Raw genomic sequence first — 15331 nt, 5'->3', positions numbered from 1 at the left:
CACTGGTATCCAAACCTCAAAAGATAAAATCGGTATTTTACCGTTTTTGACGCAAATCGCAAAAATGCACTCTTTAAAACAACCAGTTCTCCAGTACTCTGGTCGAAGACCACGTTGAAATCGTCTTTGATTGCCTTGTTCGGTATAGACATGCGCATCGCTTACAAACGGTGCACAACCTAGTAATACTTCATTGTAATTGTATTGTGATTGTCGAAGTTAAAGTATTTTGACCATTGCTTTTGAATTAATCCGTACACGTTGATTATAAAGGCTTGATTAAAACGATCATCATTTAGATAGGTACATATCGTTGTAGCTTGGTCCAGAACAGCCATATTTAGAGTTTGGGGTCATGTTTCTTGAATATTATCATCGATGTCCTGAAATGTCCTTGTCCATGTATCCATCTCTGATAATTCCACATCACGTATCAATTAGTAACGATAACATTTTGCCATGTTAAATGGTTCTTTATCTCGTTAGATTCTATAAGGATATTAAATTGACTATGTTTTCCTGTGTATGAATGGATCTGTTTTCCTCGATCAACACAGCGTTGGAGTACTTGATGAACAACAATACAAAGTCCCTACGAATTCCTGCCTGTTTAGAACAGTAACCACACTAATAAACACATGTTTAAAACTGACATTTAAAAACCTTCCAATTGAGATTTAATTTCAAAAATTATCATTAACGTAAACTATTATGTACAATGTTCCATAGTTCCTACATATGTACATAGCATGTTAACATAACAATGTGATTACAACAGGCCAGATCCAGCTGTCTAATTGTTCCCTGGTATTCAAATTGGTAAACAGTTAAAAACAGTTTTAAATTGATGGTATTATATTATAAACTACAATGTATCTGTATTAAATAAGATTTTCCACCATTTTACGTTGCCAGTAATGTTCATATGCAGAATTTACTGAAATACTAAAACTAATTCACATGGCCCGTAGACCGATTGAATATTATTGAATTTCCGATAATCTTACTATGCAGACTTTTACTGAAATACAAATCTGTTTACATTTACATTCCGATTACCGTAAATATTTATCCAACTTATGCAGTTTGACGCTGCTTAAAACAGGACAATTGTTTAAGATAATCTATTTCTGTTTGTTTTTTCATGTATAACATGTAATATTTTCATTATAATGACAACAACGTTTACCGACACAATAGATATATCTGACGTGATTTGCTGTGTAGACTTGCTTTGTTATATAAGTTTAAGATCTTATGTATACAGAATTAAAGAGATACTGGTTAAACATTCTGTAGAATTTTATTCAATGTCCAGAGTAATGTGACGAAGCATTATTGAATATAATTTAAGTTCTAGTTATATTAGTATTTCATGAAATATTCTAGAATGATTTAAGAAAACTAACGTCACTTTTACAAACTGAATTCTACCGCTTCTATCTAGTAATAGGCGAGATGATCAATACCACTTAATAATGCTATTTACATGCATTAGATTTGGTCATTGACCACATCTACATAGGTATACAGATAGTATATTTGTTAGTTTTCAGTCATAGGCGAACGTGATGCTTAACCTGTATGCCAAATTAAATTCTCATTTAAATATTTCAAAAAAATATTGAATCCGCGCCTTTGACCATCGGTCCCTAGCTTCACCGACGAGTCCTACAAGGACAAACCAACGGTATAATATAATATACTGTCTTCATATTACGTGTACTAAATTCGTATTCCCTTGTATGTCGATTTTGCATTTCTGAACACACCTAATAAAAGTTTCCTTCTAAATGTAAGACATCACACTGCATGAACGTCTATCAGAATAACCTTCAGTCCGTACAGGAAGGACGGCGTCGTGAAACTGATCGCTGATCCTGAATGCAGACATTGGCAGAGAGTATTGAATTGCACGAGGAGATGCCGACACGTATTAAACGAATACGGAATTCTAATTCGACGAAACAATACAGATTATGGACAAGAGGTGCTAAAGCAGATTAACACTTAGATAAAAAAATAATAACCAGGTGTTTCGAAAAAGTTATCACTGAAACGCTGAAATGGTCTCGTTGAATACTTTGCGACTTACTATTCCGGTTGCGCACAGCACAGTATTTCATTACTCCAACAATGTAAGTAAGTATTTCATCAGCGTTTTCTGCTTCATCGACGAAAACTAGCTGTCATATAAACTGAAGCCAAATGTCAAATCGAGGTAGTGTCATATTCTTGCGCCCTGCTAACCTACTTCAGCGTAATTTAACAAACTTTCCTCTGTATATTGACATAGTTAAACTTCCAAATAATTTGTAAAACCTTGGGAGAGCTGTGAGTGGCGATTTTTTAAAAACATTTTCAAAAGATACCTAGACACGAACACAATTTTTGAACGTACAATATACTTGCAACTACACGTAATTTATCGGGTTTTACCCTATTATAGCGTTAAATATAGTTGTGCGATCCTAATCGTACTTTAACTCAGGCGCCTGCATCTGGTTAGTATTCATTGAAAACAAATATTACCCCCTTCTCTGCTATACATAGGAGTTGGAGCTAATATTTTTTCCTATAAATGCATGTACTAACCCAACGCAGACGCCTATGCTCAATTTACCCATATTCGCTAGCCAAGGGTTCTGATTGCGTGGAGTATGATGTAATCAGAAGCCTTGGCTAGCGAAGACGTAAGGTGTAATTTGCCGTACTTAACGTATTGACCCTAGTTTGACGTAACCTACCGCATTTGTGACCAATGTCTCAATAACAATAGGGTTAGTGACAATAGAACCAACAATCATTGTGATGAGTGGCATTACCAAAAGTCTGTTTATATTGTCAAGACAACATCTGACCATCATGCTTACTTTCAACCTTTGACTTCTAATTGTCACGTTTTAATGGCCTATTTGCATCTTATTACGATATGTTACGATGTGCGATGTATTTTTCTGCATATAATGTATCAAATACCCGTTTTTTTAAACGCTTGTTAATATAATATTTTTTATCGACAAGGGTATCGAATTCAGTATGATGACCACATCCTATCGATAACGGTATGTATTTCATATTAAACATGTACTTCACATTAACACGTCCGAGCACGATAAGTATACCTTCTAGTGAGAAAAATGTAAATCTATTTATATATCACATTTAATCACAACACCATCACCCTGGTACAAAATTTGGAATGATTATTTGGATTAACACCATAATGGGCATCTCATACAAATCATAGATGTTCTTCGGTTATTTCAAATCCTCTGTTTGATTTCCCTTGGAGGCTGTTCTCCTCGGCGTAAATGGATTCGTCCTTTCTCCTACAACACATGCACACCCATGTAATCTTAGTTATAACCCTGTCTAGTGGATCCAGGGAGTGCAATGGTTCTGGCAGGAAGTCCCAATTTTGTAGAATTCTGGGTAAACAATTGTTCGTTTTTCTCTGAAGGACATTGATAAGAATTATGATAATGATAGCTGTAAGAAGGGGAATTCCGACAGCCAGAAGGACGATGGTTCCTGCCAGGGACAGCCCCAATACAGTACCGGGCACGAGAAAGAACGCCACAACTATATAAAAGAAAGAGAACCAGCGGTATCGTGACGTCACATTGCCAAGTATCTTTGCCAAACCGATCGGAATCTTCCTCATCAACGGGACAGGATAAAATAGGACAGCTCCGGAGACATTGAAGAACAGGTGACAGAGTCCGACCTGGAGGGAGTGTGGGATCTGTTCGGCGGGAAGGGACAGTGATGCCATGATTGTTGTTATAGTTGTGCCAATATTTGCCCCAACCGTCAGTGGAAACATCCGGTCCAGCGAGACTACCTCCACACCGACAAGTGGTGTGAGGATTGAGGTGAAAACGGAACTGCTCTGAATTATCATTGTCATACCTGTAACGAAAAAGACAATTGTAGGTGTACTAGTTTGTTGTCTTGAAACTTCACTAAGAAAATTGTCTGCATTATTTGCAGTCAGTTAGCAATGAAGTCAGTGAAGCAATGCTTTGTTGTGTAAACATCCCATTATTGTATTAATAACAACCCAATCAACATTACTATATGACAAATAGGTTAAAAGAGAAGTTGACCATGTTGCAGTCATTTCCGATTATCCGCAATGTAAAGGTCGACGTGAGGGAGAGGTCAACGTAACAGGTCATTTTGGCCTGACTCTATCACTGGATGTACAATAGTTAATTATCTACAATCAGCACCATCATAATTTAGCGAAATGCATACAGAGCAAAAAGCGCAGAAATAAGACTATCAGTAATTATATAATTTACAGTATATAAATTGATATCAATATTTCACCTGTTCCTATCATGATCGCCACGTAACCAGTAAGGAAGGAAAATTTCCCTGGAAAGTTCGAGTTGATGCTTTTCTTCACCACCTTTGCCACTGAGCCCTTTAACATGGAGTTGAGGAGTTTGACGATGACGATGAGGGAGACGATGATAAGGCCAAAGGATATCACCATGAGGAGGGCACCAGCGGCGCTGTCGTCCAGGTCTGTCAGGGCTAACAGATTATCACCTGAAACCGTCACACTAATATGACAAGACTATCAGGACTATACTGAATGCACTGTCAATTTCAATTGGATGAATCAAAATAATAGCATGAAAGGAAACAATTGAACCACAGAGCATATTGTTAGGTATACCCTTGTATCTTAATTAAACAGTAGTGTCAGTACTGGGCGATTCACGTCTCTGGTCTGTGGTCAGTAGTCTACACCAGAAACGTATCAAATCTAGCTCTGTATGTTTTGAGCCACCATTGCAATGGACAACATCTTACAAAAGGTCGACATTCTGCTCACCAGGGTGCCGAACGAGCAAGTGTCTGGGAGTTATTGTACAGAAAACAGTTCTTTTGTCAAGAGTACCTCACGAAAAGAACTACACTTGTATTTGCTGTTTACACGGGAACAGGGAAACGACATTTTCTAAAAAAATAAATCACTTCATCTTTTCTGATGTGTTTTGTTTACCAGGACGTAAGATGATTCTCTTGTTTACCAGTTTGTTCCTTGGAAATAACAGGAAATGGAACCATATTAAACAAACATATTAGTTATACGTACAACAAGAATCTGACAGAGTGACATGTCTAGTAGAACAAGTTTACTAAATAGTTCAGGGAATGAGAAATGCCATTTTCGATTCCTTATCAGACCACATGACAATCTTAAAAGGAAACTGGAAACCCAGATGTGACATTGCGTGGTATATCCATGTTCTATAAGGAAAGCCTTTTCAGGATTCCACTATACCGATCATTTTATTACATGTTCACAATTAAACGATATACGATACTTACATCTTTCCAAATTGACTGTTTCAAATTTGACCACCATTTCTGATACGTTTTGGGTTTGATTAAAATCAGCTTTTTTCTCTGTAGAAAGAACAGTATTTTTGGATTTTATCAGCATTTTCAGCATCATATTTAATAAGTATAGAAATTACAGAAAAATCCTGTTCTGACTAAATAAATTTACCCGGATTCTCCTAAATGTATTTGAAATCTAGCAATAGCCGGAGTCCTGTAGGTGATGAATATTTAATAAGGACAGACTGTTGTCCACTAAACTACACACATCAATCCTATACTGATTGTATATAAGGAGGTCTGTTTACAGAGAATTGAATTATTGACTATATTCTAAACGTCCCTGTCGTGCTTTCAAAGACGTTCCACTGACAAAAATATTTGACCACATTTCCTAAACTAGCACTTGTTATTAACTTTTAATGAGTCTCATATGCTATAAACAACATGCATAGTCGTATACAGCAACATAAACACGTTCTCGGAATAACACCTGGAACTATTACTAAATGGTTGTCTTTGACTTATGACTAAGCTAGAACTATTAATAGATACTTTGTCTTTGACATATGACTAAGCTAGAACTATTAAAAGATACTTTGTCTTTGACTTATGACTAAGCTAGAACTATTCATAGATAATTTGTCTTTGACATATGACTAAGCTAGAACTATTAATAGATACTTTGTCTTTGACTTATGACTAAGCTAGAACTATTAATAGATACTTTGTCTTTGACTTATGACTAAGCTAGAACTATTAATAGATACTTTGTCTTTGACTTATGACTAAGCTGGAACTTTTTGCTAGACACTTTGTCTTTGACTTATGACTAAGCTCGATCTATTACTAGATAATTTGTCGTTGACTTATGACTAAGCTAGAACTATTAATAGATACTTTGTCTTTGACTTATGACTAAGCTAGAACTATTAATAGATACTTTGTCTTTGACTTATGACTAAGCTGGAACTTTTGCTAGACACTTTGTCTTTGACTTATGACTAAGCTCGATCTATTACTAGATAATTTGTCGTTGACTTATGACTAAGCTCGTTCTATTACTAGATACTTTGCCTTTGACTAAGCTAGAACGTCAGTGAGTGCAATACCACGTAGTGTTTTACCCAGTTTTGTATTTCTGGGGTAGGGACCATGGTCTGTTGATGTATTAACTTCAACCCTCAGTGTCTTACACCACCGCTTGAGGACACTCTTTTCCTCCGCCCCAGCCTTCTCCACGGCAATTTCCTTAATGACTTTGCTATTTACCTGAGATATATAACACCAAATAATCATACACTTCTTAATTACTGGTCATTGCTAACACCAATTTATGGTTGTCGCAATACTTTGTCCAAACCTGTTATCAATGTATCAAGTTATTGGTACAATTACAATGTAATGATTTTGATAGATAACCAATCTTACAGTTGTCACTAATTCTTCAATTCCTCTCGAGATTTCCAATACAATATAGAATAACATTTCGAATTACATGTATTCATACAATTTGTTGTAACGCATGCGACGGATAAGCTATTTGTTAACGCATTTTCGAATATTGGTTGATATTTTGGCAAAAATAGCAATATTTATGTATTTAAATATACCATAATATGTATAATCGTGAATTAACTACTATTTTCTGCAATAAAGTGTATTAGAAATTTTAAATATTGTCATTAGAATTTATTTTTGCCACCCAACTATTTTAAAATCGACTGAGATGTCAGATACATACCTTTACAACGAGGTTTGTGAAGGGCTTTGTAATAGCTTTCAGGATGTCACGTTTCTTTCCAGAAGATTTAGAAAGGTCCAGACTGTTGATGATGACGCCAGTGAGCCTGTAGAGATAATGGGTGGCGACCTCTAACGGTAGTAGTATAATAACTGTCATCCAATTGAACATGTCATGGACTGTTGCACCAGCAAATGACCTTCGGAACTCCTCGCGATTCCCAAATTGTGCCAGAGCAACAAGTGTGTTTGTAACAGAGGTACCGATATTGGCTCCCATCACCATGGGGATGGCAGTCATAGTTGGAATAACTGACGAGGAAAAAGCAAAACTAATGTATTATTTAAGTAGAGTGACAACATTTCCGGTTGATAATCGAATCTAATAATCCCATTGATACCAATGCACAACAAATGTAATAAAACGTTTTGTTTTGTTAGCTTTATCATCGGCCAATGGACATTTTGAATTGATACATGGATCTAATAAATCGCTTGTTTACTTATATTAACAGAGTTGAAGTGGATAATGAACACTTAGCAAATTATTGAATTTGACAAATATTAATGTAATAACAATATGGTATGACGTAATTCCTGACGTACTTCCGGATCCAACCATGGTGACGATGATGGAGGTGGTGGTTGAGGAACTCTGAAGCAGTACAGTAGCTAGGACACCTATCATGAGACCAGCCACGGGGTTGGACAGGAGGTCATTCTCACGGAATGCCTTTCCAGCAGTCTTCCCTGAAATAACAGACAACACTCAAAGAGGCAATTCGCGTGATATTTCTGTTATCAAAATGGACTACCTTTTACTGTGAAATTGTATATATATATATATATATATATAAATAACTTTTTTTTTTAAATTACATTTGAAAAAAACCCGTCTCCGTTCTCAACAAAGACGCAAATTTTAATTGCACTTGTTGTAAGTTGTTGTTAAGAGAGAGAAAAAATTAAATTTACTTCTGCCTCTGGATTTTCCCAGCCAATTATGATGAGGTTTGTTGCTGTATTTACTCTACCAAAGAAACCAACGTTACACAGAGGGTCAGAAATCAGACATGGTTGTTTGTTGATAGCTATCCAGCGCACACTGACACATTGACGTACATAACCCACACGGCCTGGACGTCTTGATGATAGTTATAATGCTGTCTTCTATCATATGTAGGTTAAGGTATCGATATTAAAAACAAACTCTATCATCGCTGTTTTATTTCTTAATTACAATGGTATGTAAAATACGTCCATCTTGCAATGCTTTATTTGTTATACATGTAAGTGTGTAGATTGTTTTACTGACGACAAAAATAGAAAAAAGATAGTTATTCAGTTCATTTAATGGAAAATACTACGCATTCTTATATAATTAGTGAGAGAAGCACAATGTACGTCCTAAACGTCATACATAACACTAATAACTTGGCATTATCTAACAATTAATTTTTACTAATTTATATTAATTTTGTTTCATCTTAAACATATTATAATCATCCTTGAATTGTTTTTTTTATTGTGTATTGTATGTTTTGTGTGACTATACATAAGGCAGAACGTGAACATTAGTAGAGTAAAGGTGATTCATCATGTTTCGGGGCATTAATGACGTGTAAACACACTCAAACCAACAGTATTACTTTCCCTCAACTCAAACATATCGCAAGTTAAAGTTGTAACAACATATAGTATATGGAATTTTGAAATAAATGAATTGGACGTATGGTGTCTTTGTATAATTGTCGAACTGTAGGCTGTCTGTGAAACAAAGAAAATAAAGTCTTATAATAATAATAAAAAGTAATGCTTTATATAGAGAATAATACATCCAAAGTTATATAAACAAGTCATGATTTAAACAATACCCATAATCATCTTTAAATGGTATATAACTATCCACTCAAAACGTGTTATTCTCACGTTATGATGCTTTTCTATAATGCTCCCGAAATCATACATACTCTAGCACATTGAAAATTGAATATTCTATAAACCGGGTTGAGATTGGTATAATAGGCTATTATCGCCCTTGGGACGACAAAGTTAACCTCGTTATGATATATTGTGATTGAAACAAATTGTTTTATCAAGTAAATCAATCAAACTGGAAAAGCAAATTTGGAACATCTAGTACTGGGAAACAATTAGTTGTCAATCGGGTCATTGTTGCGAGAACTTAATATCAGTTACTATTAGTATGGTATTACTTACCCCCCAGTAGTTTAAAGGCATTTCCTAGAAATCCTAGTGCACAGATGAACAGGTATAGGAAGCCGAAGACGATTAGTATCTTTAAAATGATACTGATGATCTGTTTACCTTTCTGTGTACTACCTGTCATGTTGAACACTGCGTATATAAGTGTCTGGACTCCCCAACACATAAGGAAGTCCACAAAAACAGGAGGAGTTATAGCAGCGAGGTGACCTTTACCTGCACTTTCTAGCATGTGTTATAATTTTTGTCAGCTTGCTCTCTCATACAGTGATTTATCAAGAAATTTGCATTATGGTTTGTTTATACAATTTGTCACATGTTAAAGATGTATCTTATGCCACATATCTTATAACCCAAACCGAGGTTTTGGAACTGATGTAGACTTATAGGAAGTGTCGACTGCCGTGAAAGTGGTTTAGTTGTTCAGTGATTGAAGCTGTAAGGCGGGACTTTAGCGAACCAGGTGACGGATTGGCGGGGAGAACGACGTTCATGTACATGTGATGCATTGTAATTAAGAGACATACATCACAATAAGATATCCATGGCTTTAATACAACTCGTCAAAACAACAGGGTTTATGGGAATATACCAATATTTATCATCTGGATAAGGTTGTTAATTAAAGCATTACCAACACAAATACATCGTCATCAGGGATATTAAATAACGATAAGCAAAAATAGTATTGTCCTCTGACAATACAAATATATGGTGATTTATTTAAAAGTAGTAAATGTTTACAATCAAGTTTTCTTTACTATTAGCATTATTTATCTAACCCTGACAGTTACGTAACTTAAGGCATTACATACGATTTTTGTCAGATTGATCAGAGTCGGATAAGGCTGCCAGAGGTGTACACAACATGTGTCATGCATGTACAGATTTCTATCGTTAGAAACGTACTCTTAGGACAACCAATGAACCAGATATATGTATATCTTACATGATAAGATATGATACTCTTAAGGCTATATATGATAAGCAATTGTACTCCTAGAGCCATTAACGAACCAGATTTATTTATATTTTTACTACCACAATAGGTGGGTGTTATTCAACTCCCAAGGCATGAAATAATCATTACAACCGTTGAATAACATTCCGTTTATACCACACGTGGAATAAACTCTAAATGCGTTTTGATTAGTTGACACGGTGACCTTTGACCGGGACTATTTTGTATTGTATTGTTTATTCACTTTAAGCCGTACGGCTCATAAGGATACATGTACATATACATGATAACATAATATATAATCAATCATATGAAATACTAAATAATTATATCATCAAATAATAAACACGATCTTGTACATTGCATGGACAATATAGATGCCCGAAAACAATTATAGGTACAAGATAAAGAAAATTATAAAGATGGGCGGCTCTAAAGTGACAAATGCAATTTTAAACATAAATACTAATTCATAATTGATGGTGAATAATTGAAGAATCGGTAGCAATTCTTTTTTTTTCAATTTATTGCTTTGAAAGAATAAACTTACTTCTGGTTTTGATTTGTAATAAATTATATTTCCGAATTTGTCAGTTTTCATATCAATTAGCGGCATTAAAAATTAGGTCATATCCTTACACCACACAGGTCTGATATTGTGAAAAGAATGTTGCCACAAAACAGGTCACTTCATTCTCAGAATAGCTTTTCTATTGTGGTAGAAACAGGTCACACAAACTCGTGACAACTCTTGTGTAACCTCTATTTATATAAAAAGCCATATTACGAAAACAAAAAAGTCCATCGGTCGTGTCTACGTTTTTTGGGTTCATCATATGCTTGTAATTCCTGAAGAAACCACTGCATAAATATCTAGAGGCCTTGTTTCTTGTACTACATTGGCCCTGGTCTCTTCGTGCTAGGATGTGCGAAACGCCGCGATTATTTGCAACTTCTTAATGTGAGAATTGTGACGGACAAAAAAGTACGGTGACATTAACAATATTCAAATGCATTGATACAGAGACATACTATCCCTAATCGTGTACCCGTTAGATAATCGTGTTTTCGATAAGGCGGATTATGGGTCTGAAGACATGTTCACAGCTCATATTTATAAGTACACTCTCACCTACTTGGTCTCAATAACAGCAATTGGGGTTCTGTCTTCGTTCAGAAATGAATGGACATTTGAAAATGCCAAAATGCCAGAAATTATATCGTATATCCAGTACACTTATTTCGGTTTCAAATCTTTCTCTGTCTTGATGTATCTATATAAAAGAGTTATCATATCGAATATAAACTAATCTTTTTGTTTCAACTTTAACTTTTCTGTCAGAAAGACTCTCAAGTTATATAAATCTGTATTTCGATTTTCAACATTGATTTTTTTTATGTTTGCATTATATCTTTCATTGGACTGCGTCCGGATTTCTGAGTCCTGGTAGATTTTGTACATTGTACTTGTCTCGGTCAGAGTGAATTCCGGATTTCAAAGTCCGATTACACTTTGTACATTGTACTTGTGTCGGTTATAGTAAACTGTTCAGGTTCGATGTAAATAGTAAATCAAGAGATATTTATCCAGATTAAAAATCAGAAGAACATATAAAGCTCATGTGGATCAGTCATATTGCACAAAATAACCATACCGTTGTAGTCACAATTGTCTATAGCAGGTAGTACGAGCGCTTGTTTGACCAGATTTAACTTTATCAAATTATAAACGTCGTTTCTCTTTGACACATATTAAGGCAATTGGTCAAGTTACTTCTGTTTAATTGCAACAGAAAAGTGATTTTTGACCTGGATAATTATCACTTGATATACTAGTTACATAACCTTAATCTGCTTTATGTGATACTCCTGGATGAGTTTACAGCCGACCTGTACTCCCAAACCCCACCAGACGTTATTAATCACAACACTGATTGAGAATTTTTGAAATTCAATCAAGACTTGAAACAATGACTTGTAAGGCTTAAGACTCGACACAATGACTAACTAGGTTTTCGACTTGACACAATGACTAACTAGGTTTTCTACTTGACACAAAGACTAACTAGGTTTTCGACTTGACACAATGACTAACTAGGTTTTCGACTTGACACAATGACTAACTAGGTTTTCGACTTGACACAATGACTAACTAAGTTTTCGACTTGACACAATGACTAACTAGGTTTTCTACTTGACACAATGACTAACTAGGTTTTCGACTTGACACAATGACTAACTAGGTTTTCGACTTGACACAATGACTTACTAGGTTTTCGACTTGACACAATGACCTAACTAAGTTTTCGACTTGACACAATGACTAACTAGGTTAAAAAAAAAATCCCAAAAAACTAGGTTTTCGACTTGACACAATGACTAACTAGGTTTTCGACTTGACACAATGACTAACTAGGTTTTCGACTTGTCAAAAAGACTAACTAGGTTTTCGACTTGACACAATGAATAACTAAGTTTTCGACTTGACACAATGACTAAGTTTTCGACTTGACACAATGACTAACTAGGTTACAAAAAACAACAAAAAACTCCAAAAAACTAGGTTTTCGACTCGACACAATGACCAACCAGATTTTCAGTGTGATACAATGACTTACCCAGTTTTCGGTGCGACACAATGACTAACTAGGTTTTCTACTTGACACAATGACTAACTAGGTTTTCTACTTGACACAAAGAGTAACTAGGTTTTCGACTTGACACAATGACTAACTAGGTTTTCGACTTGACACAATGACTAACTAGGTTTTCGACTTGACACAATGACTTACTAGGTTTTCGACTTGACACAATAACCAACTAAGTTTTCGACTTGACACAATGACTAACTAGGTTAAAAAAAAAAAAAATCCCAAACAACTAGGTTTTCGACTTGACACAATGACTAACTAGGTTTTCGACTTGACACAATGACTAACTAGGTTTTCGACTTGACAAAATGACTAACTAGGTTTTCGACTTGACACAATGAATAACTAAGTTTTCGACTTGACACAATGACTAAGTTTTCGACTTGACACAATGACTAACTAGGTTACAAAAAACAACAAAAAACCCCAAAAAACTAGGTTTTCGACTCGACACAATGACCAACCAGATTTCCAGTGTGATACAATGACTTACCCAGTTTTCGGTGCGACACAATGACTTACCAAGTTTGTTGACTCGACACAATGACTAACCCAGTTTTCGGTGCAATATATTGACTAACCAAGTTTTATGCTAGACATAGTTTTCGGTACGCTTTACTGGCTAAACAGGTTTTAGACCCAACATAGTATGATAAGTCTTAACATGATGGTCAATCACTGGTTTAACTTTCATAGTGATCGGGATAACTTCTGTGAAGATTTTGAAAATGACTATATTGACATTACCACAATCTCTATATCGACGCCTGTTTATGATATTTGAAGAGAATAGAGCTATTCTAAAAGCAATAGTACCAATCAATTTGTTATCAAACACATCGGTAATATTGATAGGTTCCTGGTTAACAGTTCCCAGACTGGTCAACTTCTTTGAAAGGTAGAGCGTATAGAAACTTCCTTTTGTCAATCATGTAACAGTAGGCAATCCTTTCACAACATAATCAGTTTAAGTTACATTTCCAAAAAACCGCTTCAAACACTGCAGTTAACTCAATGTCTGATGTGACACATTGATAAAATAAAATGCCCGTAACTAGGATTATTGAAAGAAGACCAATAATAAGAAATGATAATTATAAGTGAGATTATTGCTACTATATATCATATATCATATGTCTAGGCGACAGTATGGAGGACAGAAGCTATCAATAGTATCCACTGGTAAATTGGTACACAGCAGAAAAAACTTGGTGGGTACATAGGTATAGGTCGGTTATGTATGAGTTACCAGCCAATAAAACACCACAAGTACATAGTTACGTAGTACCGATAGACGCTCACTAATTTCTACACTCATGGCTTCATGCGTATGAATACATCAAGCCGCTTCACTCATGCTCGTAACGGCGTTTTATTGGTTGATAAATTACATTCAATGGTGGCATATAACAATTTATGGTACACTCGACATTACTCGAGCACATCAATTGAATTTCATAAATCCTAGATCTTATATACAGTCATTACATAGCAACTGTGTAACATGTCTACCAAAACATTTCCGAATGTAAAAAGAAAAAAAAGGAAGTTATTGGATTATTTGTAATGGCACCTCCGTTTCAAGTAAGAATTTCCATAAAAAAATAAAATGTTGACAGCACTTATTTTAAAAACATATGTTCAAAGACTGTTCCAATATACAAGTGTTTTATATCCGTTTTAACAAGTAGTCTTGCTGCTGTTAAAATAGAATATATGTTTTTTAAAGTTTGTTCCTATCAGATGAATATCATTTATGGAATGGACTTTTGTTTTTCTTTTGTATATTTGATAACATAAGCTATTATTTGTTTAGTTGAAATTAAGCTTTATTAGTTCGTAAGATAGACACTGTACATACTTAAACTTTATTTTCATCATATTTTGATCCACACAGATAGTCTGCAAGAAGTACGTTGGAATCAGATGCCAGCCACAATTAATCTTCGACATAAAAATCTACACAGATACATACCATAAAAAGCCTAATTGTTATAGACACGTAACAACAAAATTCCACTAAAAATTGTTGCATTTTAATTACAAAATGTCACTGTACCTAATTGACTATCTCATATCCTATCCAATACCAGTTTATATGTATATCTGATATAAAAAAATGTGTAAACACTTCCAGATTACTTATACGGGCAAATGTACAGATGTTTTGAAAATATGGACAATATAAAGTAATTAGAAAGATCGGTCAAATTGCTTAACATAACAACATAATCGTAAAGGACAAGAAATGAACTTCCTCTTGATTGCTCTCTGATCACCGGTCACGAGGAATGCTCTAACATCGTTGCTTCTTCTCTTTCCTGTATGTTTACAATACAAAGAACTGTTGTAAAAGTAAATATTGAAGATTCTATAACCAGAGACA

General features: G+C 35.0%; 1 protein-coding gene across 2 annotated transcripts; it reads right to left on the bottom strand.

Moving 5' to 3' along the window:
* Window positions 1-660: 660 nt before the first annotated feature.
* Window positions 661-9478, bottom strand: LOC117337411 (sodium-dependent phosphate transport protein 2B-like). 2 transcript variants are annotated; one of them, XM_033898387.1, is made up of 7 exons: window positions 9328-9478; window positions 7714-7857; window positions 7109-7419; window positions 6477-6636; window positions 5353-5430; window positions 4339-4563; window positions 661-3915 (listed from the first exon to the last, which is right to left on the bottom strand). In XM_033898387.1, exons 1-7 carry the CDS (start codon window positions 9455-9457, stop codon window positions 3245-3247), a joined length of 1719 nt encoding a protein of 572 aa, XP_033754278.1. In that variant the 5' UTR covers window positions 9458-9478; the 3' UTR covers window positions 661-3244. The 2 variants fall into 2 exon arrangements, with proteins under 2 accessions (XP_033754278.1, XP_033754279.1); XM_033898388.1 differs by having other exon boundaries at window positions 6492-6636.
* Between the last annotated feature and the right edge of the window lie 5853 nt (window positions 9479-15331).

The sequence above is a fragment of the Pecten maximus genome, chromosome 11, assembly GCF_902652985.1.
Source record: "Pecten maximus chromosome 11, xPecMax1.1, whole genome shotgun sequence".
NCBI classification, from domain to species: Eukaryota; Metazoa; Mollusca; class Bivalvia; order Pectinida; family Pectinidae; genus Pecten; species Pecten maximus.
The sequence above is the reverse complement of the archived record's forward strand: the minus strand, read 5'-3'. Positions and strand labels throughout refer to the sequence as shown.